This window comes from Athalia rosae, chromosome 1, assembly GCF_917208135.1.
Source record: "Athalia rosae chromosome 1, iyAthRosa1.1, whole genome shotgun sequence".
NCBI lineage: Eukaryota > Metazoa > Arthropoda > Insecta > Hymenoptera > Athaliidae > Athalia > Athalia rosae.
In genome coordinates this window covers 3,659,487-3,687,126 of record NC_064026.1, presented here as the reverse complement: position 1 = coordinate 3,687,126, position 27,640 = coordinate 3,659,487, and the positions used below count along the sequence as shown (strand labels likewise).

General features: G+C 36.6%; 6 protein-coding genes and 2 long non-coding RNA genes across 15 annotated transcripts; 4 read left to right on the top strand and 4 right to left on the bottom strand.

Annotated features, from left to right (window-relative positions):
• The first annotated feature begins 326 nt into the window (after positions 1–326).
• LOC105690796 (sortilin-related receptor) lies at positions 327–12,540 on the top strand. Of its 2 annotated transcripts, none has more exons than XM_020855137.2 (11): positions 327–595; positions 2,516–2,782; positions 3,396–3,557; positions 3,669–3,914; positions 4,053–4,309; positions 4,391–5,444; positions 5,576–8,798; positions 8,919–9,172; positions 9,255–9,735; positions 9,848–10,051; positions 10,223–12,540. In XM_020855137.2, the coding sequence occupies exons 1-11, from the start codon at positions 344–346 to the stop codon at positions 10,282–10,284; spliced, it is 6,462 nt and encodes a 2,153-aa protein (XP_020710796.1). In that variant the 5' UTR covers positions 327–343; the 3' UTR covers positions 10,285–12,540. The 2 variants fall into 2 exon arrangements, with proteins under 2 accessions (XP_020710796.1, XP_012264311.1); XM_012408888.3 differs by having other exon boundaries at positions 328–595; positions 9,845–10,051.
• On the bottom strand, positions 1,434–3,141 carry LOC125502264. The gene is made up of 3 exons (XR_007280150.1): positions 3,000–3,141; positions 2,455–2,645; positions 1,434–1,690 (listed from the first exon to the last, which is right to left on the bottom strand). It is a non-coding gene; the product is annotated as an uncharacterized LOC125502264 (long non-coding RNA).
• LOC125502257 (MFS-type transporter clz9-like) lies at positions 11,218–14,850 on the bottom strand. 2 transcript variants are annotated; one of them, XM_048660361.1, is made up of 2 exons: positions 14,451–14,850; positions 11,218–14,383 (listed from the first exon to the last, which is right to left on the bottom strand). In XM_048660361.1, the coding sequence occupies exons 1-2, from the start codon at positions 14,456–14,458 to the stop codon at positions 13,165–13,167; spliced, it is 1,227 nt and encodes a 408-aa protein (XP_048516318.1). In that variant the 5' UTR covers positions 14,459–14,850; the 3' UTR covers positions 11,218–13,164. The 2 variants fall into 2 exon arrangements, with proteins under 2 accessions (XP_048516318.1, XP_048516320.1); XM_048660363.1 differs by having other exon boundaries at positions 11,218–14,365.
• Positions 14,847–17,149, top strand: LOC125502258 (zinc finger protein OZF-like). The gene is made up of 2 exons (XM_048660364.1): positions 14,847–15,526; positions 15,666–17,149. The coding sequence occupies exons 1-2, from the start codon at positions 15,308–15,310 to the stop codon at positions 16,614–16,616; spliced, it is 1,170 nt and encodes a 389-aa protein (XP_048516321.1). The 5' UTR covers positions 14,847–15,307; the 3' UTR covers positions 16,617–17,149.
• Positions 15,694–17,530, bottom strand: LOC125502265. Its single transcript, XR_007280151.1, has 3 exons — positions 17,395–17,530; positions 16,250–16,483; positions 15,694–15,831 (listed from the first exon to the last, which is right to left on the bottom strand). It is a non-coding gene; the product is annotated as an uncharacterized LOC125502265 (long non-coding RNA).
• LOC105690800 lies at positions 17,231–21,132 on the top strand. 4 transcript variants are annotated; one of them, XM_048660374.1, is made up of 5 exons: positions 17,231–17,369; positions 17,856–19,436; positions 19,523–19,553; positions 19,630–19,764; positions 21,000–21,132. In XM_048660374.1, exons 2-5 carry the CDS (start codon positions 19,068–19,070, stop codon positions 21,059–21,061), a joined length of 597 nt encoding a protein of 198 aa, XP_048516331.1. In that variant the 5' UTR covers positions 17,231–17,369; positions 17,856–19,067; the 3' UTR covers positions 21,062–21,132. The 4 variants fall into 4 exon arrangements, with proteins under 4 accessions (XP_048516331.1, XP_020710798.2, XP_048516330.1 ...); XM_020855139.2 differs by lacking the exon at positions 21,000–21,132 and having other exon boundaries at positions 19,630–19,982; XM_012408891.3 differs by lacking the exons at positions 17,231–17,369; positions 21,000–21,132 and adding an exon at positions 17,572–17,713 and having other exon boundaries at positions 19,630–19,982.
• On the bottom strand, positions 20,057–24,637 carry LOC105690797 (kelch-like protein 18). The gene is made up of 9 exons (XM_012408889.3): positions 23,489–24,637; positions 22,955–23,085; positions 22,581–22,721; positions 22,137–22,496; positions 21,892–22,070; positions 21,621–21,801; positions 21,295–21,511; positions 21,052–21,221; positions 20,057–20,970 (listed from the first exon to the last, which is right to left on the bottom strand). Exons 1-9 carry the CDS (start codon positions 23,864–23,866, stop codon positions 20,760–20,762), a joined length of 1,968 nt encoding a protein of 655 aa, XP_012264312.2. The 5' UTR covers positions 23,867–24,637; the 3' UTR covers positions 20,057–20,759.
• On the top strand, positions 23,831–27,640 carry LOC105690798 (sterol carrier protein 2). 3 transcript variants are annotated; one of them, XM_048660354.1, is made up of 2 exons: positions 23,831–23,855; positions 25,362–27,640. In XM_048660354.1, the coding sequence occupies exon 2, from the start codon at positions 25,370–25,372 to the stop codon at positions 26,993–26,995; it is 1,626 nt and encodes a 541-aa protein (XP_048516311.1). In that variant the 5' UTR covers positions 23,831–23,855; positions 25,362–25,369; the 3' UTR covers positions 26,996–27,640. The 3 variants fall into 3 exon arrangements, with proteins under 3 accessions (XP_048516311.1, XP_020710797.2, XP_012264313.2); XM_020855138.2 differs by lacking the exon at positions 23,831–23,855 and adding an exon at positions 24,827–24,943; XM_012408890.3 differs by lacking the exon at positions 23,831–23,855 and adding an exon at positions 24,914–25,255.

Genomic DNA, 27,640 nt, shown 5'->3' with positions numbered 1-27,640 from the left:
CACTTGCGCCCTTACAGTACTCTGAATATTTTTAAGTTTTTGAGTATGTGGTATACGCATGATAACCGTTGTGATAGGTTCGTCTATTGATCAGGATATTGTTCATTTAAATTTGCTTTCCTAGAGGTAATAGATAAGCTATCACGGAGTCAGTCCAGCCACAGCTACAATTACGCATCCCTGTGGAAGATAAAGACCAAGAGGAAACCCCTGGGGTAAAGTAGAAAAGTCAGTTTTCACAGCGCAGGCGTATTGGGGAGGTAGAGCCACTTGTTTGGTGTATCGCGTCTTTTGTTTACCCCTCCTACACGGCTGCTTTTAATTAAAAGTCAGTGTAGACAAGATGGCCGCCCGGGCGACATCGGCGTTTTATCATTTCATGTTAATACTACATTTATTTCTATTAATCAATTACAATTATGGTGAAAGGATTGGTGACCGATCTCGAACACTTCATATTGAACCAGCAGACAATTTTGGCCGTCATAGAAGTCCATTAATAATTGATCGAGATGCAGATAGCGGCGACGGCGAAGACACACTCATCCGACTTCGCAGAGATATTGCGACGAATAACCCCAACATCACTACAAAGGTTTAACAAGCTCATTACCTATTTCAAGTCATGAATTTTTATAATAGGAACACGTCCTGTCAATTTATACATCCTAAAAACAAGGTTACCGATCATTAAATCTTGTTCAAGGATATTATTGAAACGCTTGTCTTTTTTCACCCCTAATGTCAACTAATGACGTCTACATTTAGTCCTCCGAAATTTTCACGTTGATCGTAACATCCTATTGAGTCGTTTGCCTCTTCAACACGACTCTTCATAGCTGAATATTTTACCATCCCTGCGTAATAATTCGCTGCTTTCTATCGTATGTATCTCTAACAAGAACGTACAGCCTTAGGGTATGTTATTTTTCTATCAAAACACGGGATTTCCAACTGAATTCATTTTACAATGTATCGCTGTGTTATCCACATTGTGATTGCATTAATTTTTTAGCTAACTGCGTACAGCATGAAATGAATTGAACGAATTATAAATCGTTGAGAATATTTTTACTTTGCTTTAAAAATAATATTTCTAATGTCCCACTAGAATGACTAATGAGTTTTTCAGTTGTCACTAACCCGTGACATATTTCCTTGACAAACACCTATCTATTAGTCACATGACTTGCGGATACATATCATTTTTGTATGTGTGATTGTATGGACTTGGTGGGTTATCAGGATTCATAATAAAAATGAAGAAGACAGAATAGAATCCAAAGTACCAAAGAAAACTTATATTTTTTATTTATCCATGTACATATATTCTTTTCTTTAATCAGTTATCATTAGTCATTGAAGAAAGCTTGTTATTGTGTGTGAATAATTTACAAAAATAATTTATCACTCCACATACAATTGCAACAGGATTTCAAAATGAGACAAAAAAGAAAAACTCTTATCTTACAGTTGCATCCAACCGTTGTTAACATTGCGAGAAGGACATCCTCCTTTAGAGATTAAATATTTCCAAGAATATGTTGTTGTCGATATCATGAGTCAAAAAAGATGATCAGTGTTGTAACTGTATAATCATACCTTACAGCTACCGTTTCATGAATTCACTTTGCTCTCTTTCCAAGAAACCAAGCATTTATCCTGTTTGTAGAGAGCTGGCCAGCTGTAACTAATTTTTTTAACAACTTATTGGAATCACTGGAAAAATGTGGCTCACATCGCTGTCAATGAATGATGTTTCTAAGAGTTAATATCAATTTTGCCGGTAATCACCTCAATATCAATAAGTTCAGCCATAGCTTTTTCCTATTCAGGTGTAAGTTTGCCAGGGGAAAATAATTCTGATGATATTAGAGCGGAGATATTTATAAATCATGTTTTTCGAAATCATCTGATCATCCACAGCTCAGTGAGAATTTTTTAAACCCCAACTTCAATTTCATACTTAGTAAACACTCAGAGATATTGCTTGAGGTATGAGAAGATTGCATCTAATGGTGCCAAGAAATTTGCTTATGCAACATAGAATAAAAAACACAATTGTAGAAGTTTGTACTGCTTTGTTTGAACAGCTTGTTACCGTGTGGTATATCTACGCACTATACATACACAATTACCCCACAGACATCTTCATGAGTCACTTTAAAGCTCTGAGTATATGAATTTATAATATTTTTTTTTTCATTTCTTTTCACAACTCATCTGAACATACTCAAATGTAGTTAACATATCAAACCTGCAATGGCTGGTTTAGGCAAACGAATATATCTGCCAATAAATATTAACCAGATGTGGTACATTCATTTACATAATGATTATACTTTCACTTTACCCATTGACCAAATATTCTCACGTATAACCAGTTTTAATTTAGTATGATCTTGTTATGATAGCCGATCGAGCCATATAACTGCTTTATACATCATTACGTACCTGTAGTCAATGTTGATGACATACAGTTTAATTAAACGGTCGTTCTTTTTTTCTCTTCCAGGTGAATTCATTGAAGGACTCTCATCAGCAGTTGATGGTGCATTGGGTTGGCGAAGGATCAAATGTCATAATTTGCCTGGCAAGGGATAGTACACCTTTGATTCGCCCACCGGTTGCGACTAACCCCAGTGCTGTTCATATAAGTTACGATTATGGGGAAACATTCGTGAACAAAACTGAAAGTTTCAAGATTTCTGATGCCAACGAGCCGAATTACGGATATGCTACATTGGACAAGTTTTACAACCATCCCAAATTTAACACTCATGTAAGATAACCTTGGATATCTAGAAATTTAAATACTGGCTATGAGGATAGATATATTTCTTAGTATTGCTTTTATTGTATAGTTATTTATCGACTATCGTTCAGTAAAAATATCTCTTAATAAAAACACGTTGAGTATCCGGATCTAGATGGTCATCACATAAAATTCAGATCATTTGGGTATTTCTAAAAAACATAATGACTTTTAAATTTCTCACCGAATTTCAATATCGCCCGTTTTATTATTTACTTTCACAAGTATGTACAGTCATCAAGTAATCTCACTGATGTGTTTTTATTTTTTCGACAGCATAATCGGTCGTCTCGGTCGATACTTATTTTAGATGTTTTTCCATTATGATATTCATTGATGAGAATCATTTATCACGCATGATACCAAACGTGTCAAATGAATTTTGTTTTTCAGTACTGGCTATTGTCTTATCGGAATATAATCAATTATGATAACAGACATCGTTTTCCAATGCTGAAAAGAAACAATTACATTCAGATAACGAAATATAATTAAAAAAAAAATAAATAATAATGCCAATGATGTCCAGTTACTAATCAGTTTCTTATGTTAATTTGAACATTTCCTTGTTTTTTCTTAGTGCGTGTTCGCAGATAGCACTAACCAACTGATATTTACGACTTGGAATAATGGCAAGGATATCACAAGACAAATTTTGCCATTCCATCCTAGTGATATTTCATTCCACGAAGACGATCCTCTTACTTTCTTAGCATTGGACAAACTTGATCCAGAGCGAAAGGTGAGATTGCGTACTAATACTTTTTCATAAATTTTTGTTAAAAATATCGTTAGCAATAATTTTAAGGTATGCATCGTTTCTGTCTCTTATATCTCATCTATTCATTTCTAGTTATGGCTCACGCGAGACTTCGGAAAAACATGGATCATCATTCAGGAGTATGTGAAGGCATTCTTTTGGACTACTACACAACCCAAGGCTCTGTTGGTTGAACGAAATGAACCATCCGGCGTCAATACGGTTTTATCGAGCACAGCCTTGTTTCAGACCCCAAGAAACTTCACAGTGGTTATATCGAATGTTGAAGATTTTCAAGTGAGGGGTGACTACATGTTTGCAACGAAAAAGAATGGAAATGTTAGTATAATCATATACGTTTTCAAAACGTTAAACCACAGAAAAAATATTCCATTGTTCATGAATGTGTGCTGGAATATTTCTTGTCGTTTCGCATAATTTGATGATTGAATTAGAAAACAAATATTAACATTTCAGAATGACTTGGACTTATATGTCTCTTACAAACAACAACCATTCGTGGAAGCTCAATTCAACTCAGAATTGGATCGAAGAAATTATCACATCGCTGATGTTTCTAATAATAGAGTTCTAGTTGCTGTTTCTCACACTGAGTATATAGTCAATCTCTACGTCTCTGAAATGATTGATCATGAAAATGTTGCATTTATGTTGTCCCTGGAAAGAATCTTAACGTTCTTCCCAAATAGCACCTGGAAAGAGAGCTGGCTCAAGTAAATCAAATTTTATATCTTATAACATTATAAAAACATTATAGAACAAAATATTAAATATCACTCCCATAAATTTTTCAGTGACGTTTCAGACGAAACCTTCACTGACTTGTACAAAGTAGAAGGACTGCGTGGAATTTATATTGCTTCCCAGGTAAAAGAAATTCCAAAAGCTGGGGCGATTGGTCCTGAGCATCTTACATCTATGATAACTTATGATCACGGTTCAACATGGAAACAAATCAAAGCTCCAACTGTCGACAATGACAAATTCTTTATTCCGTGTCATGATGATTGCTCCTTGCATCTGAGCCAAAAGTTCAGTCAACTGTACCCAGCTACTCGTTCAGTGCCTATTATGAGTTCAAAGTCAGCGCCTGGTATGATAATAGCGACCGGGGTAATTGGAAAAAGTTTGAAGGGACATCCAGGTGTTTTCGTATCACGAGATGCAGGATTAACATGGAAACAAGTACTGAAAGATTTGTACTTCTTTAATATGGGAGATCACGGAGGCGTCCTGGTCGCTGTCAAGTATTTCAAATCGCGCGGTGAGACTAGAGAAATCGTGTATTCTACTGACGAAGGAGAAACGTGGCACACACATGAGTTTACCGGGGACATGTTAAGAGTCTATGGGCTCATGACCGAGCCTGGCGAAAATACAACTGTATTCACAATGTTTGGTTCGGGAAGCGGCCATCATCAATGGTTAATCGTTAAAGTAGATCTACGAAAAGTATTTCCAAGAACTTGCACGGATGATGACTTCAAATTCTGGTCTCCCAGTAGCACGGATGAACCTACAATGGCTTGCGTACTTGGTCGAAAGGAGACATATCAAAGGAGAGCTCCTACTGCCAACTGTTACACTGGAGCTAATTATGACCGGCCTGTGAAACTAGATATCTGTCAATGCGATGCAAAAGACTACCAGTGCGATTTTGGATTCATTCGCAGTTTGGATCCTCATCATTGTATTCGTAACAAAACAACATCAATTAAAATCTATGACCCTTATGCTGTACCTGCAACGTGTCGACCAGGAGATTTTTATAAACGCACAAAAGGATACAGAAAAATAGAAGATGACGACTGCTCCGGAGGCTTGGCTAGGAATTTTGAACCTGACGAAGTACGTAATTATGATTCCCTGTAGTTAGTCAGTAATATTAGCTCCATCTTATCGTACGTGTGGTTAGTACATGAAATTTTTGCCGAATAATTTTGATGTACATATCTTTTACTTCTATCGTTACATTACAGATACCGTGTCCCATGGGAGAGATTTCCGAATTTTTATTGGTTGCACAACGAGATCATATATCACGAATTGACTTGAAAGAGCTAAAATTGGAGACATTGCCACTTCATGGTCTAAAGAATGTAATCGCAATCGAATTCGATTTGCAGCACAACTGCCTTTATTGGGCTGATATTGTGAATGACACAATCGGGAGACAATGTCTGAAAGATGGTACAAGTTATCCTGAAATATTAGTAGAAACAGATCTTAGCTCAATTGAAGGCATGGCTTTTGACTGGGTTTCCAAAGTGTTGTATTTTGTTGACGGTGTCAAAATGCGGATCGAGATAATCAGAGTTGACATTTCCACAATGGGGAGAATGCGGCGTACGATTTTGGGCCCAGATAAACTTACAAAACCAAGAGGTATTGCAGTCCATCCAATGACAGGCTACATGTTTTGGACTGACTGGGCTCCAGGTGATGCTTCAGTTTCGCGTGCTAACTTGGATGGTTCAAACGTTAAACGGCTTTTCAACAAGGATACCGTTGAATGGCCCAATGGAATAACTATCGATCACATTGCGGAAAGAATATATTGGGTGGATGCCAAACTAGATTACATAGGTTCCTCAGATTTCGATGGGCGTATGTTCAAAAAAATACTGGCCAATGACGAAAGATTAGCACATCCTTTCGCAGTCGCGGTATTCAAAGACAACATGTACTGGGACGATTGGAAACAATCCATGATATTTTTAGCTGACAAAGATCATGGCCATGGTTTAACTACTATCATTGGGCAGCTAGTTGGGTTGATGGATCTGAAAGTATTTGCAAATAGTGTACAAGTTGGCACAAATAAATGTGCAAATAACACTTGCTCTCATATATGTTTGGGTGCTCCGAATAATGAATTTGTATGCCTCTGCCCGGATAGAATGGAAATGTCTAGTTCACAAACATGTGTATGTCCTGGGGGAATAGTACCGTATGCTAACTCTACTTGCCCTCGAATCGCCAATACCTGTTCAGCGAATCAATTTTCCTGCAGTAATAACGTTTGCATACCTGAACTATGGAAATGCGATGGTGATAATGACTGTGGTGACAATTCGGATGAAGAACATTGTAACCAAGCTTCGTGTGGGCCAAACCAGTTTGCCTGCGATGAAAATAAATGTATTCCTAAATACTGGGTCTGTGATTTTGACAAAGACTGCATGGATAACACTGATGAAATGAATTGCCGTTATACAAATTGTACGGATACACAATTCAGATGCAATAATGGCCGGTGCATATCGCATCGATGGGTTTGTGATGGAGAAGACGATTGTCGTGATGCTTCTGATGAGAAAAATTGTACCGTTGTCAGAACAAACACATGCGAGGAAGGTCAGTTCCTCTGTAACAAAACTAGCTTCCAAATGTGCATTCCAACAACTTGGAGATGCGACGGAGAGAGCGATTGCGAAAATGGTACCGATGAGGCGTTTTGTGACAAGCAAAAATGTGAAAGCTATCAATTCCCATGTGAATCTACCAAACGATGTATCTATAAATCCTGGGTTTGCGACGGAGATCAGGACTGCGTAGATGGCTCAGATGAAGTCAACTGCACTGTATCCACTCCATCTCCACTGTTACCTTCTAGACCACCCATATCACCAAATTCGAATTATTCTTGTAGTGATTGGATGTTCATGTGCACCAATAAAAAATGCGTACCGTATTGGTGGAAATGTGACAGTGTCGACGACTGTGGAGATAATTCGGATGAATTGGGATGTGGAAACCCAGATGGTCCCACAGAAGAACCAGTTACCACAGAGCATCTACGAACATGTCGGGAATACGAGTTTCAATGTTACAATGGTGAATGTATAGCAGATGCATGGGTTTGTGATGGATCCTCAGATTGTTCTTCAGGGGAAGATGAGTTGGATTGTGGCGAAGTGACAATTGGTTGTCGTAACGATCAGTTCAAGTGCCGCTCAGATGGCTCTTGTGTTGCTCTGACAAGCATCTGTAACGATCTTATCGAATGTCCAGATGCTAGTGATGAAATAGGCTGCCACGATCACATGGTGTCTAGTCCCGCTTCGACGTACTCATGTTCTTTTGGATTTTTCCCTTGCGACGAGACACGCTGTCTCCCAAAGACCTCATTCTGCGATGGCATTCACGATTGCTATGATGGTTTCGATGAAAAAGACTGTGCAAAGAATAACAACTCACGGGTATATCAAGTTCTGGTTATGGGTGTTGATGAAAGATCAACTAATGCTACCAGCTTATTTTTGTTCTGGTGGATGTCGGTACCAGATAACATCACATTTGAATTTTTACCTTCAATAGCAAAGGCTGAACCAGGTGCTAGTTGGGTGAATGCTAGCCATTGGATCGAAGAGTCGGAATATCAATTTAATGATCTTCAAGTTTATACCAAATACAATTTCACAGTTTACGTCAGAATAAAAGGTCAGAGTACCGTATTTCCTCCTGCTAAAAATTTGACTGTTATGACCGGTCAAGGCGTCCCTTCACCCCCTTGGAATGTAACTGTTGCTCAAAAGAATGGCACACGTGTAGAGGTTTCTTGGCGACCACCACTACATCCTAATGGACCAATCACTGGCTACGAAGTATTCACAACTCCACCAATTCCACCTAAATCAATCACATTGACAAAAACATCGGTGATTATTGATACGCCATTCCAAGCTGGTACGAATTATTCATTCTGGGTCATTGCAAAAACCAAAGAGCATGACTCAAATTCTTCCAATGTGGCAACTATAACATTTGATGGAGCTGCTAACATTGATGGTATAGAGAATTTATCCGTCGTTGCCACTACAAATTCAACTGTTACTTTGACGTGGAATAAAATAGTAAATGCCAGCGGATATCACGTTACTCCAAAAGGTCCTCCACCATACCCTGCATTGTTCACAATAACGACTGATAAAAATACTTTGGTAGTGAAGAATCTGGCTCCAGGAACTAAGTACATATTCGAAGTAAACGCATTTAAAAATAATTATGTTGGCAAAGTTGTAATGGTCACTGCAACTACAACTGGTACACCATTACCTTGGGTTCCGAATTTGCAAGTGAATTTAAATAAGGATCATGGAACAACCGTTAAACTTAGCTGGGATCCGCCAAAAGATTCTCGAAAAATAAAATGGCAGTACGGAGTCTATTACGCGTTTAATATGCAAGACTTGTTGAAAGGTGCGTAAAATTTATTTGATATTTTTTTAGGACATAACCGAGGCAAAGTAGTTTATGAAAAAGTAAATTATTATCCCTCACCGTAGGTAATAAGCACCATTCCTTCGTTTTTTTTTGCAGAAGCCAAGCTGATTACATCTAATCTGACAGCGGCTGTCAGGGACTTGGATGCATGCGAAACATATTTGTTTGCAATCGGAGTTTTAGGAGACTTTGGTGCAGGCCCCCTGAGCCCTCCACGCACAGTGTCTACACATTACAATGCTAGAGCAGCACCAAAACGATTGCGAGTTACACCATCAGACAGAAATGATGAAATCATTGTATCCTGGAGTTCGAGCTGTCCTAGGATGGATGACAAGATAATTTATACGGTAGTATAATTGTGCTGAATACATCTTACAGTCATTCTGTTTTTTATATATTTTGTAAAACTATCTCTTTGTACTTTTTCAGATTTCAATTACTGAAATGACTCATAACATGCAACGTACTGTATCATTACTTCCAACAAATGAAACAACGCTGAAACATAGGTTCCATCCGATTCAATATGGGGGTAAATATCGAGTGACGGTCTCGACTGATGTTGACAATGCTATTCCCAGTCAACCGGTGATATATTTGGCTCCACCCATATTACCTCCACACCAGCTGAAGGTTCTGCATGAAGAATCTAATTATCTTATTTATTGGCAAGAGCATGACTTACCAGAAAGCATCGCGAACAAAACGGGATATCATTATGAGATATTGGTATCCGAGGGTGAACGTGAAGTTAATCTAACTACAGCAAAGATTATCAAAACCAACGAACCTTCATATATTTATAAAAATGCAAAGACGGATGTCATCTATTCATTTGCTGTAAGATTGGTCACAGAAAATGGGTACCAAAGTCAGCTTAGTGAAACCGTTAGCATTAAGAGTCCTGAAGGTGAGTTGATCAATCCATATCCTTACCAAGTCTTCAATTATTCAGTGTCGAACATTGAATATCGATAAAACAGACTTACAATAAGTATGATGATCTTCTTTTTTTACAGCAGTTGTTGAGCCCGCAGCTTTGTATACGTCAAACATCCTCTCGTTTGCCATCCCAATCTGCTTGCTGATTGTCGGTTTGGGAGCAGCTCTTGGGTACTTCGTTGTGCGTCATAGAAGACTTTCGAACAGCTTTACACAATTCGCAAATAGCCATTACGACACAAGACGCGGACAGGCCACGTTCCCTGGCACTACGGATGGCCTCGGTATGTTGTATTTTATTTCATTCAATTTACTTCGTCGCACTTGAAAGCAATGTTAATACACACATGATGATAAGAGATGCTCGTTATCTATTTGAGAATGCGAACTCATTGCATTAGTTCACAACTGTGCGCAACTCAACTACAGCATATCCTTTTATAATTCTTTTACAGATGATGAGGACAGTCCTGTGATCCGCGGTTTCTCAGATGATGAACCATTGGTAATAGCGTAAGGAAATTGCAACTTTACTTTCTCTAACAGACCACAGATTCTTTTCGGAATTCTGAACATCTCTAAATCTACATACTACCCATAATAGATGGTCATTTTTACATTAGACATGTGCAAAGAAATTAAACTATTATTATTATTATTATTATTATTATTATTATTATTATGTGAGATAGATTTTTATCGTGTGGAGAAAAAGGTTTCGTGTGAGTATCTGTACAAGTAATAAAAAGTTTACGATCAGCATACTAAGTCGTATTAGGCAGCAATTTAAAATAAATATAAAACGCCGTGTGATAATGAAACTTGCGAAATGATGGCGATTGTACAAAATAATGCGGAGAAAATAAAAATCAATGAAAAATAGTTGATAGGGAATGGGTCCTTAACGTGAAAATTGATCATTCATTTTTCTTCGTCGCCTGTTAGTAACTGTAAATTTTGGATTATTCTTCGAAATATTTGTTTCACTTTCTATCGTCAAGTTAGGATATTGTTTTGCTGTGTCGGTAGATTTGAACTCCAAGGTGAGTGTTCTAGAACTGATCTCTTTTGATGGCAGGTGTGATATGTTGCTGAATGTCTTTGTTGCTCATCGTTTGTTCATGAACATGCTGTTAAAGAATATACTTACACGAAATCCTTGTATAAATGATAATTATAACTGTAAGAACTATTATTCTATGTAAATCATGTTACTGTACACTGTAGAATTATTGAAGAAACAGTCTATTCGCAAATTATTTCGAGTACTATTGCTCATGGAAAACTCACTTGCCAATGATACTTTAATGGGTTTTCTTTTTATTTTTTTTCATTGCTTCAAATAATATTTGTTGCATTATAGAAGAAGTGAATGCTGGACTAGTGAACATACCCAAACTTCAGCCGTTGATATTTTATCCTTAACAGTGTATTATTAAAATTAGATATATTTTAATTTTTTTTAACAGATTTATGTATGTTAACACGAAGCTCGATTTCTAGAGGCATTTCGCATGTAAATACCGAAGGATATTTATGAGCAATAGAATTTGAAATGAAATAATTCCATGATGCCATAAAAAAAAGAACAAAAAAAAAAAAACTAAAAACTCGAGAATATCATTGCAATGAGGTATTAGAAAATTTCTACATCTGTTTATTTTCGTCATCTAGAGTAGCTCCGTCCGAAATGAATATTTCTATGTGAATATTACAGGATAATTACTAAGCCTGCTGATGAATGATTGCTAGAGCTTTCAAATTCCAAAATCAGACAATTGAACTTGCATTGCAAGGACGGTGCTTTCTAGAAAATAATATTTGTTAAATTAAATGGGAAATCTTCATATCATCTTGGAAATGAGTAACTTATGTCATTTCTAGTGAATTATTCATTAACAAGTTGATACACTTTTTAACTTAATAATTTCCTTCTGTTTTATTTATTTTATTTTTTTTCACTTGACCAGTTGAAGTCCTGCAATTGTAGCAGAGTGTTCTACACGGCCTGACCAAAAATCTATTTTTTTAATACTTGTACACCGTTCAATATATTCGAATGAATTTACTCGATTCAAACTCCAGACTAACGAATGAATAATATTGCTTCAACGACAAAGATTTTCAAGAGGATATATTAACTTTTCAATATTTGTTATTATGATTATACTTGTATTTTGATAAGAACAAGAAATAGACTTTAAATATAAAAAAAATATTGAAATAACAAGTCTAATATAGGACTGTATTAATTAGAAATATAGAAATCGAGGATAACGTTCGCCCAGGCTAAAATACAATATATTTACCAATAAGGGAATTGGAAGACTGAAAATTTTCACTGAACAGTTAATTGACCTTGCAATAAAGTGAAGTTGGTAAATAACTAAATTGATTTTGAATGACAAATATACTAAATGAATCTTGTAATCCAAAAAAGAATTGATATCGGGGTACATGAGGAGAATGACAGCACAGTATTGATTCGAAGTTTATAATTCATCGTTTGGACCTTGGAATTTAAGATATCAAATTTTCAAATCTAATAGCTTCTGGAAATTTGAACTGGAGTAACACGACAAGGGTTGTGATCGATGAATACAAAGTAAGAATTAAATATTAAGGATGAAACGACTTCTTTTATGTTCTTTGTTTCTGCTTCGATTAAACATTGAATGGTATTCACTAGTAAATGATGATTGTAGTTGTTACATGTAAATCAAGAGGTATAATAATATATTTGTGTGTAAATAAATAAAACATAAAGACACAATAATGAGCACTCAGGCACCTTTCTAGTGGCATCATTGCGATGCCACAAATATATAAGAAAACAATGGAACAAAGTACATGAAAATAAGAGAGAATAGAATGTCTTGGACCGGTTTTACAATTATTGACCTTTTGGTTAGTAAACAATTTATCACTGTTTGAAGATAGTGTACAATGTTTTTATATTCTACCTTCGATTCAAAACTTGATGTATTCTCAAACTAGTCTTCCACCACTCCTGTTATAGTTGAATTTAAAGAACTGGTCGGGTTTTATAAATCATTTATCCTTCAAATTACGGCTCTGCTTCTCGTGTATAATCTATTTACAAGTCGCAACAGGATATTTGTTCCTGCAAGTCGTTATGCACACGTTTCGAATGCTTCAACTTTGCATCCCATGCAGCTGATTGACTTTCTAGCACATGAGTTACAAACGAAACAGTATCACGTGTATTATTTTTACTGGTTCTTAGTCTCAACAACTAGGTCCACTTTGTGGATATCAATTGTCTTTCAATAGAAACGGATATAACCATTCGACTGTTATGTGGTTGGTGTCATCCAAATCACTGTCGCTTGTTTATGGTTCAACATATTCAAGTTCGTTCTACATTTAATACATCTTAAGCTGCGAAATAATGATCATTAAAGATATGCCTATTTACAGGCCATAATCCTGAGCTTCTGAAAGCTTTCTCAGCTATTCCAGCACTCGCCACATGGCTATATGCTTTACCAAGTAATCCTGATACGTGAAACGGTGTCATCGTGCTATCAACATTAGTTTGAAGCCACTGTTCTTGAGCTAGTGTATAATAAGTTTGAAGGGGTTTGAAAAATGCATCGTCGAGTGGTTGTAGTCTATGTGTTGTGTGACCAGGAACCTGTAATAAAATGATTCCACTCTCACGTGCATACGTGATAGCGTCTATATTTTTGCTGTGAGTTACATTGCCATCAAGTAGAAGAAGAACAGGCATTTTTGGTGAAGACTGCACCATGGAATGGAAGTGCTTCAGCCAGAGCACGAATAATTCTGAATTAATGTAGCCAGTGTCTGATATTTGAATAAGGCTTCCGCTTGGTGCGCCAACTCCCAATTCAGGTGCCATGTATTTTTGTTTAAAAATAACCATCGGTGGAATGTAAAAGCTAGAAGCACTGACACAGCAGACAATCGTTGTATTGACACCTTTGTCACCATATGCTGATGGATCAGCTTGTGATCTTTTTTTGTAACCAACTATTTTTTGAGGCTTTCCTTGAACTGTCATAAGCGCAGATTCGTCAACATTAAATATCCGATAACCATTTAATTTATACTTGTCCACGATTTTTTCAAGGATGTTGAAAAATCCATCAACTCTCTCGCGATTAAATCCTCGCGCACGAATTGTTGACGTAGATTCAGTTTGTCGCTGAGACAATTGTGTATGACGAGCCATAAAACTATAGTACCATGCTTTTCCAGCCATTCGGGTTTCTTTATTGAATCGATGCCGTATTTCGCCTCGTTCTGCAATTTGAAAAGCCAGTTTTCGTATATCTTTGGTTGTCATTTCAAAGAGTCTTTCCTCAAATATTAATATTATCGCTTCTAATTCATCCTCCAGCTCCTTAGGCAGAAACGTAGTCCGACCCAGAATTTTCACCCTATCATTTGCACGGAGGTTTCGATTTTCTAAATGTCTCTTCAAAGTGGCTTTCGGTATATTGTACATCCGAGCGCATTCATTAAGCCCACAATTTCCATTTCTAAAAGCTGCGAGTGCTAACGCTAACTCCGTAGAAGACCACTTGCCATAATTTCCTCTGACAGCCATTCTGTAGTTTACAAAATCGCTACAAAAACTTTAATAAATTGGACTGGTCCAATTTCAACAATAACTCATGGATCAATTTTACCGACCTTGTCATTTCAATAGAAACCTAACCCCATCCTAAAACCCTTGCAGTAAACAGTTTTCTGTGTATTTTTTTATCGTCTATCCAACACTGATAACAAGTGGTGATGAACTCGTAGTATCTACACCATAGGGGAAGTGAGCCATGGGGTTCGAACCTTATAAAACCAGCGAATTCAACTCATTGGCGAGGCGCACACAGAAAACAACAGTTTTCAAAGACACATTTGGCGGATTTTCCTACTTAAAAGTGGCATTTTGCAGAAATAAAAAAAGTATATCGAATGTTTTGAAAGGTTGTGATTGCTTTTGACAGTTGAAGTATTTAAAACTTTCGCGCCACAGCATTAACGCAAGTTAATCCAAGCAAAACTTGCAAGCACAATGTATACCATGTATGTACAAAAATAATTATCAGGAAGTAGTTATGCACATGAAAGATCTTCAATCTGATGACTCATTGAGTTGATCTCACGTATTTTGATTGACAAGTAGTACTAATTTGTGTAGTGCAATGACGAGAGGATCATATTCTGATACCATATGCCATGTAGTATACAGATTCAATTAATGGCTTGTTGGTGGTTATGTTTGCGCACAACTCGGGCTTTAAATATCTACGTGACAGATACCAATCGCATTTTTAAATACAAAATCTACATCTATCATTATTCAAAATTCATCCATACCCACAGATAGAATGAATTCGAGCCCTTGGGCATGCAAATAATCAGTAAATTGTGGCTGAATCCTAAATGAAAACTGCAAATCCTGTCTCAGACAACAGCGCGACCCTAACCTAAAACTGTCTTGTTTGGAATGAGAGGTCAATGAGATAGAGTACCTTTATACCAGAATAGTAATGGAAACAAATATTGATACAGGATTCAAAGTTAAGAATGACTCTCCGGCAACGGAACACGCTTCCAATTGTCAAGAGTATGTTGATCAGTTTTCATCTCCATACGTCAAAGAAGAATTGCCTTATATCAGCGAGGAACTTGTTCACACTAACACTTTCTCTCGATGCACACAGGCTGGGCGTCTTAAGGAATGTATACGGCCACAGGACCAAAAAATTGTAAGTACAAACTAAAGGCAGAAGGAAATTGTTTTGCCATGAAGTAACAACTTATTTTGTAACAACACCATATGTTCTACATTACTTTGTATTCAAATAATTACATTACATAGTTTTGACATTTTGCTCGTTGTTTCAGACTGGATTTGGAACAAAGGATGATTTTGCAGATAATGAAACATCGTCGGAGAACAATTTCAATTGCAGAAATGGTAGATCGAGCAGCATTTTTTCGTGGGATTCTTTAATGAAATCGTGGCAGGATCCTCCAACTCACTGCGATAGAGATGTTTCAAAAAGTAACACTGTAATGGAAAATAATTACAAGTACACAGTTCGTTCTGACCAAGAACAGTCAAGTACTTCCACCGAAAATGTTATGCCTGGACAATCAAATGATTTTGCACAAGCTGAAAAAGAGGTAGAAGAAGACAGGGCGCAATGTGAACTTTGTAAAAAATGGGTCAGAAAAAGCTACTTGATACGTCATACCAGAGGGCATTATGCAAAGAGAACTCATAAGTGTCCCCAACCGAATTGCAATAAGTCTTTTATACAAAAATCGAAACTCCTAGCTCACACTCAGGTACACAACGGCACTAGACCGTACCAATGCAACATTTGTCAGAAGAAGTTTTCCCAGAGTTCCCACTTGACTGTTCATATAAGTGTTCATACAGGTGAAAAACCATTTGAATGTAACATTTGCAACAGGAAATTTACCCAGAAATCCGCATTGACTGTACACTCCTTAATTCATACTGGACAGAAATCCTATGAATGCGGTGTTTGTCAAAAGTTTTTCAGACAAAAATCACATCTGACTGTTCACATGAAGTTTCATGCTGGTATTAAACCATATGGTTGTACCATATGCAGTAAATCGTTTACTAGAAAGTCGAGTTTAAATCGACACGAGTTAACTCATAGTAAAATGAAACCACACAAGTGTCGTATCTGCAAAAAATCGTTTATACAAAAATCGAACTTGAGCCGGCACATACAAACTCACATGGAGCACGGTGTAACGAATGAATTTGTTGAGTGTATATTGCCGGAAATGAAAACCGACCAATTATATCGTACTTGAATGTGATTGTTATATTGTATATTTTACAAGAAATGTTATTTATTATTATCACAACAGATTGCAATATGACTTTGTTATTCGCATTCTACGTATTATGTAAAAAACATGTATGTGCATATTGATTATGAAAAACGTTTTCAAAGTTGATGTTGAGATGTGCTAATTCTCACGACAGAGCTCATAAAGATTTCATGTTCTTTCTTGTGGGAATTTGATAACAGGAAATATAACTCCTGAAAAAAACAGATCTGCATATGCCTGAGACAGTCTCAACTGATTAACAATGTATTGAATTCAAGATTCATTGAAATCTCCGACAAAGATGTCTTGCTGTCGAAGAATTTACACTTAATCAATTCTCATCACCTTTCAGATATGTAAATCTTATTACATCAAATATGTTTATACCTAGTACGAATATTGAATCTTCCGTTGTACAGTAATTAGGAATCTAAGATAAAAGATATTGCAGGCCCTCGAAATCATGTCATAATATACATATACATCTAATAATACACGATTTTTTAAAACTACGAGGAAAGTATTTTCAGTGCATGTATTTCCTCCATTCGTTCATAATTTGAAAACGGTGCCTGCGCAACTAGCGAACGCGACCACTTTCGAGAACTGTGACTGCGCGGTGCCGCTGTAGCTAATGCGTCAAAATGGCTTCCATCAGTGAAGATACAACGAAAGAAAATTTTTATGATACGTATGACGGAAAATTCCGCGAGCAGGATATACTACATAATGGTACGCTTAAGATAATTTGTGTTACCTTGAATAATTATCGGTGTCATTGATCTAGTGCAGCACAAATACCAAACGCGTGATGTTGTGCAGAAAGGGCCTAACCCCGATAATCTCGATGCAAATCGAGAGATATTATCATGCTGCTCCGAATATTCTGGGAGTTTTTGATTAACTCTACGGTTCAGATCTTTGATCTAATGACAAATGTGGTTTTGCTTATAAGTAAAATTGTTTGAAAGAACATTGCACTACTGTACGTGTAGCGCCACCTAATTCATTATTCGAAATTACAAGGAGCGCCGCATTTACTCCTTGAACAAAAAAATCTTCAATTGGTCCTTAATGTTCGTATCACATACCAAGTTTATTTAATATTATTATGGGATGTGTTTCTTTACGTCCATTATTTTACATATTGAATTTGGCATACATGATATTTTGAAATGCTTATTGGTTTTGTCAATGATTTTTACTTTCAAATTACAGAGAAGGGCCCTGATATCCATCTAAATGATCCGAGCGTTGAAATTGGAGAGTCGACATCCAGATCAGTGAAAAAAACTTCCCGAGAAATGCGAAAACATTTAAAAAATACAGGTCAAGAGTTTGTTAATGCTGCTGGAAAATTAGTACCTGCCAAAGTTTTTGTTAATAAATGTTGTGGCTGCCAACAAGGATGTGCAAAAGTGATCTCCGCTGCAAGACGCGAAAAACTATTCAATACTTACTACGAAATTCCTTGGGAGGAAAAAACTACCTTCATTAAACAGCACGTTCAATTGAAGCATGTTAACAGAAGATATTCCAAAAAAGAAGAGTCCAGGCGGACTTATTCTAGGGTATATAGACTGTCTGATGAAAATGGGTCTCTAAAAATTGTTTGTAAAAAATTTTTCCTGGATACTATTGCCGTTAGTTGTAAAAGAGTAAATGGAGCACTACATAGAAATATTGTATTTGGTGAAATTGAACCTGATAAGCGAGGAAGACAGAAAAAGGTGAAAATAGAAGATGAACAATTTGCATATCAGTTTATATCCAACTTACCCACGTATGAATTAGATGGATTAAAATATTTGACAAATGAAGTTAGCGTTACCGGTATGCACAAGTCTTATAAAGAAATATGTAGCCAATTCCAACGACTACCGGTATCTATATTTTATTTTCGAAAATTATTTAGTACAAAATTTGAGCTATACTTTCGACCTCAGAATAAGTGAATTATGATTCGTGTTTAAAATTTGTAAATAGGAAATATTATTTGCAACCAATCTGATGGTTATCTACATGATCTTATATCTATCCCCTATGATTAACTAAAATATAGTCAATAATATTCACAGTGGGATATGCAGGGCAATTTCGAATCTCTGTAACCAGAGTTCTATTTGAAGTGAGTTGAAGGTTGCTAAACAATCTCACTACATTTGTTACCAAGATTCAAAATTGCCTCACTGAGATGCGTTCAATACCTAATTTTACCATACCATGAAACGGGAATTTATAGTAGCCATAATTGATTCTCTAATGAAAGTTGAAGATCACGACAAATTTTTGAGATCCAATTCTCGTTATTGATATTATTAAAAATCGATGAAACCAAATTCAATATTCTGAAATGAACTGCATTATACCAATGATACATTGTAAATGAATTAGTAGGTTTGAAAGTTACTATAAATTTATTGTACGGCAATGTCATCTCCAATAAACAGTTCTGTCGCCAGTGATCTCATCAAGTTATCAGATCCAAAAAACAGCACCAAAAATGCCAGCATGGATGATTCCAGTCACCATCCACGGTATAAAGATGACACTTCATTAACAGAAACATCGCAGCAAAGTAGAAGTTACACGCACAGGTCGTCTATTCCATCAGTGGGGATACAAATTTCACCCATATCAATCCCGGAAAACAGCGTTGATGAGGGAACACCAGAATCTACGATATCGTTGAAAACTGAAAGAAACTCGACTGAATATCTGCGAAGTGAAGATGACTCCATCAATTCTAGTATGCTCTCAGATCGTGAACACATGACTGCTACATGCATGGACATTCTGGTAAGTTTCATTAAATTGAGTAGGTGATGCTGTATCAGTCTTCATATAGTGATTTGCTATTTAAAAAAGAAATAACTGTATTTCAGACCGATGGAGACTCGGACTTTTTAATGAAGGGTAATTATTAGTATATCCTTGATATGAGCCATGAACTATATTACATTCTTAGAAAATTTCCCATTCTAATTTATAGAAAAGCAAGATAGTAGTCTTCTTACTATTGGTAATAAAAATTCGCATAATGCACAGAGGCCTGTGCTTAGTGGGGATGCTTTGAATGACCTGGTCTCAGCCACGCAAGCTTTCAAAGAAGCGTCTCAAAATCAGTGTGAGTTACTCAGAGCTCAAACTAGCGCAATAAACAGACTTGCTGCAGCGATAGAAGATCAAAATATTATGATGCGCCTCTGCTATCATTCTATTCATGAGAACAATTGCAACAATTTGGTGGGAAATGAAAAAAATCCTAAAAAATAGGAAATTGTACAAGGTTCAATGGCTTAGTCACTGACGTTACAACCAACCGAATAAACTGAGTTGCATATAGAAAATTTTATTTAGTAAACTCTGATGTTCAGAAAGATCGTAAATAATTAAAAAACTGATGAAAAATTATTAAATGAGATCAACAGTATTTATCAGTAATAATCACATAATAATGATTTACGATTTGATAAACAATAAAATTGAGACATTCTAGAATAGGTACAAAAACAAGGTACTAGCAAATAACATTATGGGTACAAAAAGTATAAGGTATTCGTAATGTTAGGACGGCCCACAATTTTCTCATACACGTTGAGTCATCAGTCCATTGCCCATTTGATTAACTCAGGTAAATTATAACATATATTAATTCTCAATTATTATTATTCAGATATTAAAAATCTTACCATAAATATTTCTTACCTAATTCAATTCAACGCAGGAGTCAAATTATACGAAATTAATTTATTCAAAATTCATTGGCACCAGATAATCGTTAACTAATAGGTGAGGCAATATGCATGGTGCAAGTAAGTCTTTCGTTGAACTTAAACTATAAAAATTAAAACTGTCTCGTCAAATATTGTGACCACCGATTGCCTTGTAAGACAATGCATTGGGTGGTATCAGACCCGTAATTATCTATATTATTTGAAGATTAAAAAAAATAGGAATTTTTGCTGGGTTGAATAACGGCTAGATGGTCTAGGATTTGAGTATGAAAATAAAATAGTTAGCCATCTTCGACAGCTAGCTGATTTTTTTTCTTAGGACTAAAAATTGCAATATTGACCACAGGAGTGGTACAGAAAAACAAGGCATAGAAATTATTGACTGTTAACAGATAGGGATTACTCCAACCCCCACGCCACCTTCGTGCGCGCACATGGACGCGACAAAAGACCAAGAATCCGCATTTGGGTCATAGACTTCTACCGTTGACAAATTTGAAACTCCGTCATAACCACCAATCGCCCACAATTTTCCCAAATTTGCGACCAAGGCCACACGACTCCTCATGACATTCATTGAAGCCACAAATTTCCACCTGTGATATACAAATATTTTTTTTTTCAGTTCTTCCAGCCGAATTTTTTCGTCAATTGCAAGAAAGTGGTATTAGACTTACGTGTCACTGAAAGGATCATAGACCTCCACGGACTTTAAAAATGTAGATCCATCATATCCACCGCAAACATATAATTTGCCATTAAGAGCTGCAACCCCTAGTCTACATCTTCTTGTCAACATTGGCTTGACTACAGTCCAAATTTCAGTCAAAGGATCATACCGCTCCACCTAATTCAATTCATGACAGAATAAGTATTTGACCAGTATTCATTTAAGTATCCTTACATAGTTTTCAACGTACTGAATCAAATATGGATAAACCATCATGACCACCCAGAGCATAAACGTAGCCTTGGAACGCAACCACTCCACCAGCAGAGCGATGTTTGTTCATAGAAGTAATCATTTTCCATTTGTCTGTCTTTGGTGAGTATCTTTCAACTGTATTCAAAGAAGTCACCCCATCATAGCCGCCACATACATAAAGGTGATGACCAAGGGCAGTTGTTCCAACAGCACTATAAACGTAAATTCATACATTTCATTCTTCATCTTCAGTACATTCATGTATGAGATTTGAATAGGCAGAACGTTTGAAGACCATACACGTTTTTCATCCAATCTTACCTTCGTTTACACTGCATAGGGCCAATCTTATTCCAACTTCTTTGACAAGGATCATAGACTTCAACTGTTGATAGCCTTTCTGTACCATTATAGCCCCCAAAGGCATACAATTTATTCTTGTGTACTGCAACACCTACACGGCTTCTGAGCATTGTCATAGCCTCTGATGTTTGCCATCGACCTGTACCAGTAATGATTGAGAAAATGTGAAGTCCATTCTCAAATTGATAACCAGGTATGTAGAAAGACTGTATAATTACAAATTACTGACCAATGAATGGGTCGAATACTTCAACAGTGCTTAAAGAGTCTCCAGATTTTGTGAGACCTCCCACTGCAAATATATGTCCCATAATATAATTACAACACCTTGGGCGAGATCGAAAACTTTGTAGCAGATGCCTTCTTTCAGGCATAAGATGATAATCCCGTGCTTCGTCAAGTAGATCTCTGAAAATATGAAATTATATTTCAATTCTCAACCCACAGATGCAAATTTTTTATACCAGCGAATACCTGCATTGATGACAACTTCTGATTAAATCTTCTTTAGCAACATGATCAGCCAGGTACTGTGGTGTCAGGAGAGGCAATCTTACGGAGGCTAGAAGCTCTGGTAAGTTTTTTGTTCTATTTTTTTTATCATGTCTGACCCATCTCATAACAGCTTCAAATACCTGTTCCTCGGAAACAACGTGAAGTTCATCTCTGCAAATTAGCTCTTTTAGTTCTGCAAACGATTGTGCCAAAAATTCGTCAGCCAGTGATACTTCGTGGAAATACTGTTGAATATATTTATCAGCTTCTTCTACGAGAATCATACAACTAAGGGTATCGGCAAAGTGTCGAATTCCAAGTGCGTTATGTGGATGAAATCTAGTAGAAATTCATCTGGATTATAATTTAGCTTGAAGACAACATTTTGTTGTATCGGATTTGATTCTACAAACAATGTATTACCTTCTTGTGAGAAATTCAGCACAAGCATCCCGTACTTCATGTAGATGAAGAAAAGACGCACCCATCATAAGACTTTGCACGTTGCTCTCAGTTAGCGTGATTCGACCGCTGTATGCAAAATTAATTGCAGCTTCCAAAGCCCTGGAAAAAAATAATTATATTGTGTAGACTAGTATAGAATTTTTACTGCTGACAAAGTGAAGAATAGAATGGACAGCCACTGCTTATTAGTAAATGTGATATCATGACTTTCAAATTGTGAGTATCTGGCAAACAGAGAAATGAGCAAGTACAGTAAAAAATCTGGCTTTTAGCCAAAATTGACAAAAGAACTTATATTCTGGCATTTAAACAATGAGTCAAATTGAGCTTACACAGCGTCAATCCCTTGTAATGTTATATCGTTTTGTTTGCTTTCGATCATATTGGTCAGAAACATTGCGTTGAAATATGGTATTGTTGCTGCAAGTACTATTCTATGAGCGCTGAAACTTTGATCATCTACCTGAAACATCAATAGTTATACATGTAAAATAAAATATCTGATATTTTAAAAAGAAAAATAGCAATATTGCCTGATGGCAATGAAATTCAATCACAGGACATGACTTTTAGAATCGAAAAAAAAAAATTCAAATAACGTGTAAATTCCTATAGCTGTGAGATGAAGAATTTCAATTCCAGTTAAAAGTTCATTGCTTTATTCTATAAGGTCGCGGGAGTATGGATAGGTCAATTCCCCCGCTTTGTTATGAGCAGAGGTTTTTCATAGTTAGGGTACTCGGGTACTCGCGATAAATCCCGTGCGTCATGTATGTTCCTTCTGTCATAACAAAAACAAACGACCGAAGTGGGGTTATACTTTGTCTTTCGGCCAAGAAGGCATTTGACTATAAATTATTGCTTACCTTGAGCGTGACGTCGCATAGTTTTCCTTGTCTTCTAATCTCTTCAAACACTGGAAATCCCTTCGCATAAAGGTCAGGTTGCTCGAATATTACTTGTTTCTCGTTCTCTAAATCCACGACCTCTACATTCTCGCATTTTTTATCCTGGCTTTTTTTCATTTCCATGTTAACCCTGCGGACTTGGTGTGTCACACCTCCCGGTACCAAGGCGCGTGTGCTTGAAGATGCCGTCAGTGGATTTCTGTTCCAGCCTTGAGGTCTGTCCAATGCTTGGGTGAAAAGGTTCAACCTTCCTCGTCTGGTCAGAACTCTGCTTTCAACGGGAACTAAAACGCCGGGCACTTCACCTTCTAAATTTCTTCTCGACGTACGAGACATCTTGCATTACTTATGATATATTTTATGCAGCTATGCGTCGAATTATACCTATATTACACTCTCGCTTTCAAACTTTCGCTTTATAAATTATTATTTATGTTTATATCACATCAATTATAATTATTATTTCGTTTACTTTCAATTATTATTATTATGAAAATCATACTTTCAGATCGTCGCGTACAATTATTAAAATTGAAAAATCAAATAGTTTCACAAAAATAATTAGTGAAGATTACTCATCGAACGATTTTAATTCAAGGCAGTTATATTATAAATACGTCTGTTCAATACCGCTCGAGATGTACGACTGACATTCAAAGTTTAAATTCAAGATGAGATATACCCCTATACTGATCAAGACTTGTAGACGCTTTGCATACATATAGATAATCCGCTACAAAGTAAAATTGGTATAGCTTTGTGTATACTATTCAGGGTTTAATCAGTATTTACAATTAGTGCTATAATATTAATTATATTTACGAGGATTAATTGATTATTGTTGCGTCAGAGCCGTAGTCAGTCAGTCATTTTTCAAATATACCATTATTAGAGTGTTTAATTGATGATTAATAAATTTCGTGTTTCCAAGTGGACCGATCGTCTGGAAATGAATCACCGAAAGGCAACGAACTCCTTTTAAACCCCTCGTTCTTTGTGTCTAAACTTGGATTTGGATTTATACTTGGATCTGGATTTATACTTGTTATAGAAATGAACCCTCGTTTTCCAAAATGATGCACGATAAAGTTCTAGTCTTTATATCTAAAACAGGCTATATACCCGCGTAATTAACAGGTAGCAAATGTTGTATGTGAAATTTATAATTACCCACGTGGGTATCATTGATCGATATTCGAATCAAATATATGCGTATTTGTATTTACCTTAGAATAGATAGGTATAATGCTGATACCACAATGCATTGCGGATGACATCGCGGAAATGACGCGCGCGTGACGAGGTACAGGTGCAGGTATAAATGAATTTACATACTGCTTGTAAGGTTCATTATTTATATCGACTCGATTACACGTCTCGCTTCGCGGAGTCAGAAAGGCAGGGCCCAGCTAGGTAAATTTGTCTGCACTGAACTGTTTATTTTCATATTTTCATCATTTCGACGCGACATCCGTGAACCCAGCTTCACCAAGTAACAGTAGATATAAGTCTACGTTAACTCGTAAGCAGAACAGGTCGAGATCTGGGTTTTGATTCACTGACGAGTGACGAACATTGAGTTGCATATGTGTTCGTATCTGCTAGGCGTGTAAATTGTGTTGAAATTGGACTTTGCGAATGGCGCGAGCCACCATCCGTTGATCTCAATCGTTGCCTTGAAGTATATGAATTATATAAGGTTCAAAGTTCATCAGTGTTTAAAAGGTATAACTTTGCACTTTCTTTTTTTGCTGATTAGTGTTAAATTTCAACTTGAACTTGGAACATCTTTTTGTACCATATAATAATTTGAAAAAAATGACTATTGAAGGTATCAAGATGGTTTTGAGACCCAAAGTATACGTTGTGGGTGTTGGCATGACCAAATTTGAGAAACCAGGAAAGAGGGATGATTTCGACTACCCAGATATGGCCAAAGAAGCTGTCACTAAGGCATTGACTGATGCCAAGATTCCCCATGCTGCCATCAAAGCAGCTTGTGTCGGTTACGTCTATGGAGATTCTACTTGCGGTCAACGAGCTCTTTACGAAGTCGGTATGACTGGATTTCCAATTTACAATGTCAACAATAACTGCTCCACGGGATCTACAGCTCTTCTAATGGCCAAACAGATCATAGAAACAGGAAATGCGGACTGCGTTTTAGCTTTGGGATTTGAGAAAATGGAACGGGGATCACTGATGCCTAAATTTATGGATCGAACAAACCCCATGGATAAGCATGTCGAACTTATGGCTGATATTGCAGGAATGGATGCAAGCCCCGTAACTGCCCAGATGTTTGGAAATGCTGGAATTGAGCATATGAAAAAGTATGGTACAAAGCCCGAACACTTTGCAAAAATAGCTTATAAGAATCATCTGCACTCTACCAACAACCCTTACTCTCAATTCCAAGAAAAATATACTCTCGAGCAGATTATGAAGTCCCCGACTGTTTTTGGGCCTCTAACAAAGCTACAGTGTTGCCCCACATCTGATGGCTCAGCCGCTGTAATATTGGCTAACGAAGATTTTGTTCGGACACATAATCTCCAAGCGCAGGCTGTGGAAATTGTTGGTATGGAGATGTCAACCGACCTGCCATCTACATTCACTGAAAAAAGCTGCCTGAAACTCATTGGCTATGACATGACGCAGAATGCAACACAAAAGTTGTTCACCAATACTTCTTACAAACCGTCCGATGTAGACGTAATTGAATTACACGATTGTTTTTCTGCCAATGAACTGATCACATATGAAGCGCTCGGTCTTTGTGCACCTGGAAAGGCAGGGGCATTGATAGATGCCGGAGATAATACGTATGGTGGGAAATATGTAGTAAATCCAAGTGGAGGATTGATTTCTAAAGGTCATCCCTTAGGGGCAACTGGATTAGCTCAGTGCACAGAACTCTGCTGGCAATTAAGAGGCGAAGCAGGTAAAAGGCAGGTGCAAGGAGCAAAACTTGCGTTGCAACATAACATCGGTTTGGGTGGTGCAGTGGTTGTTGCTTTGTACCGACTTGGGTTTCCCAATGCCAGAAATTCGGTTCAGAAGAACAACGTGAATGCCGTAGATCCAACCCTTTTCCAAGCCAATGTTTTATTCAAATTTCTAGAAATTGCTATGCAAGAAGACACAGATAATCTTATTGAGAAAATGCGTGGTGTTTATGCTTTCAAAATCATCAATGGTCCGAATGGTGCAGAAGCAACCTGGATTGTTAATGCAAAGACGGGAAAAGGAAGTGTGGAGTTCAACGGAAAGACGAAACCTGATGTCACGCTCATTATTAGCGACAAAGATATCGTAGATTTCATAACAGGGAAACTAAATCCACAGAAGGCATTTTTCCAGGGAAAAGTCAAGATTAAGGGAAATATGGGTCTGGCTATGAAGTTACCTGACCTACAAAAGCGGGCTGCAAAGAAAATCGAATTGATTCGCTCAAAGTTATAAGTCACAAAATAAGTTTTAAATAGTTCTGTTATTCTGCATCAAAGATTTTACGTTCAGGATAGAAACTATCTCCAAACACCGGGGTCTACTTCAAGTATTCAAAGGGTTAAAAAAGCTTCCACATACCAGTGATTCTATGGTGATTTATCATTGCCATTACTAAAATGGCTAGTAATTATCATGTTCTGGAATTCTACATAACAGAATATCAGTACCCTTTACTCAATGTATGAATATACATAAGAATATTAGTAGGTTACAATTGGGGCATCCAATTTAAATAAACAAAAATTTTGTTGTTGACCATATATCGAGCAAATGGAATTATATGCTTTATATTTGATTCAATCATATTGTTAAAGGTGATGTTTAACTTCTGGGTGTCTTGTTCGCAAAAATTAATTCATTCCTAATAAGGGTATTAGGTGCTATTTTTTATGAAATTTATATTTTTATAGATATATTTACATATATGTATGTATATATATATGGATATATACACATATACACACACATAGGTATACAGGTGAAATGGTATTTCAATGAATTTTAAATGGGATGGAAAAAATATTTTCATGATATCCACAAATGCACAGTTTTGTACATGCAGCACTTCGAATAAACGGTTAATTGTGCGTATTTGTA

Excerpts from the sequence above, each read along its gene's own strand:
- LOC105690796 (XM_012408888.3), top strand. The coding sequence starts at position 344 with ATGGCCGCCCGGGCGACATCGGCGTTTTATCATTTCATGTTAATACTA. Across the intron at positions 5,445-5,575 it reads GGAATTTTGAACCTGACGAA|ATACCGTGTCCCATGGGAGA; the intron begins GTACGTAATTAT and ends GTTACATTACAG. Across the intron at positions 10,052-10,222 it reads TGGCACTACGGATGGCCTCG|ATGATGAGGACAGTCCTGTG; the intron begins GTATGTTGTATT and ends ATTCTTTTACAG.
- LOC125502258 (XM_048660364.1), top strand. The coding sequence starts at position 15,308 with ATGGAAACAAATATTGATACAGGATTCAAAGTTAAGAATGACTCTCCG. Across the intron at positions 15,527-15,665 it reads GGCCACAGGACCAAAAAATT|ACTGGATTTGGAACAAAGGA; the intron begins GTAAGTACAAAC and ends TCGTTGTTTCAG.
- LOC105690800 (XM_048660373.1), top strand. The coding sequence starts at position 17,282 with ATGGCTTCCATCAGTGAAGATACAACGAAAGAAAATTTTTATGATACG. Across the intron at positions 17,370-17,855 it reads GCAGGATATACTACATAATG|AGAAGGGCCCTGATATCCAT; the intron begins GTACGCTTAAGA and ends TTCAAATTACAG.
- LOC105690797 (XM_012408889.3), bottom strand. The coding sequence starts at position 23,866 with ATGTCTCGTACGTCGAGAAGAAATTTAGAAGGTGAAGTGCCCGGCGTT. Across the intron at positions 22,071-22,136 it reads AGAAGTTGTCATCAATGCAG|AGATCTACTTGACGAAGCAC; the intron begins GTATTCGCTGGT and ends TCATATTTTCAG. Across the intron at positions 21,222-21,294 it reads GTTTATCCATATTTGATTCA|GTGGAGCGGTATGATCCTTT; the intron begins GTACGTTGAAAA and ends GAATTGAATTAG.
- LOC105690798 (XM_012408890.3), top strand. The coding sequence starts at position 25,216 with ATGAATTATATAAGGTTCAAAGTTCATCAGTGTTTAAAAG. Across the intron at positions 25,256-25,361 it reads AGTTCATCAGTGTTTAAAAG|GTATCAAGATGGTTTTGAGA; the intron begins GTATAACTTTGC and ends TGACTATTGAAG.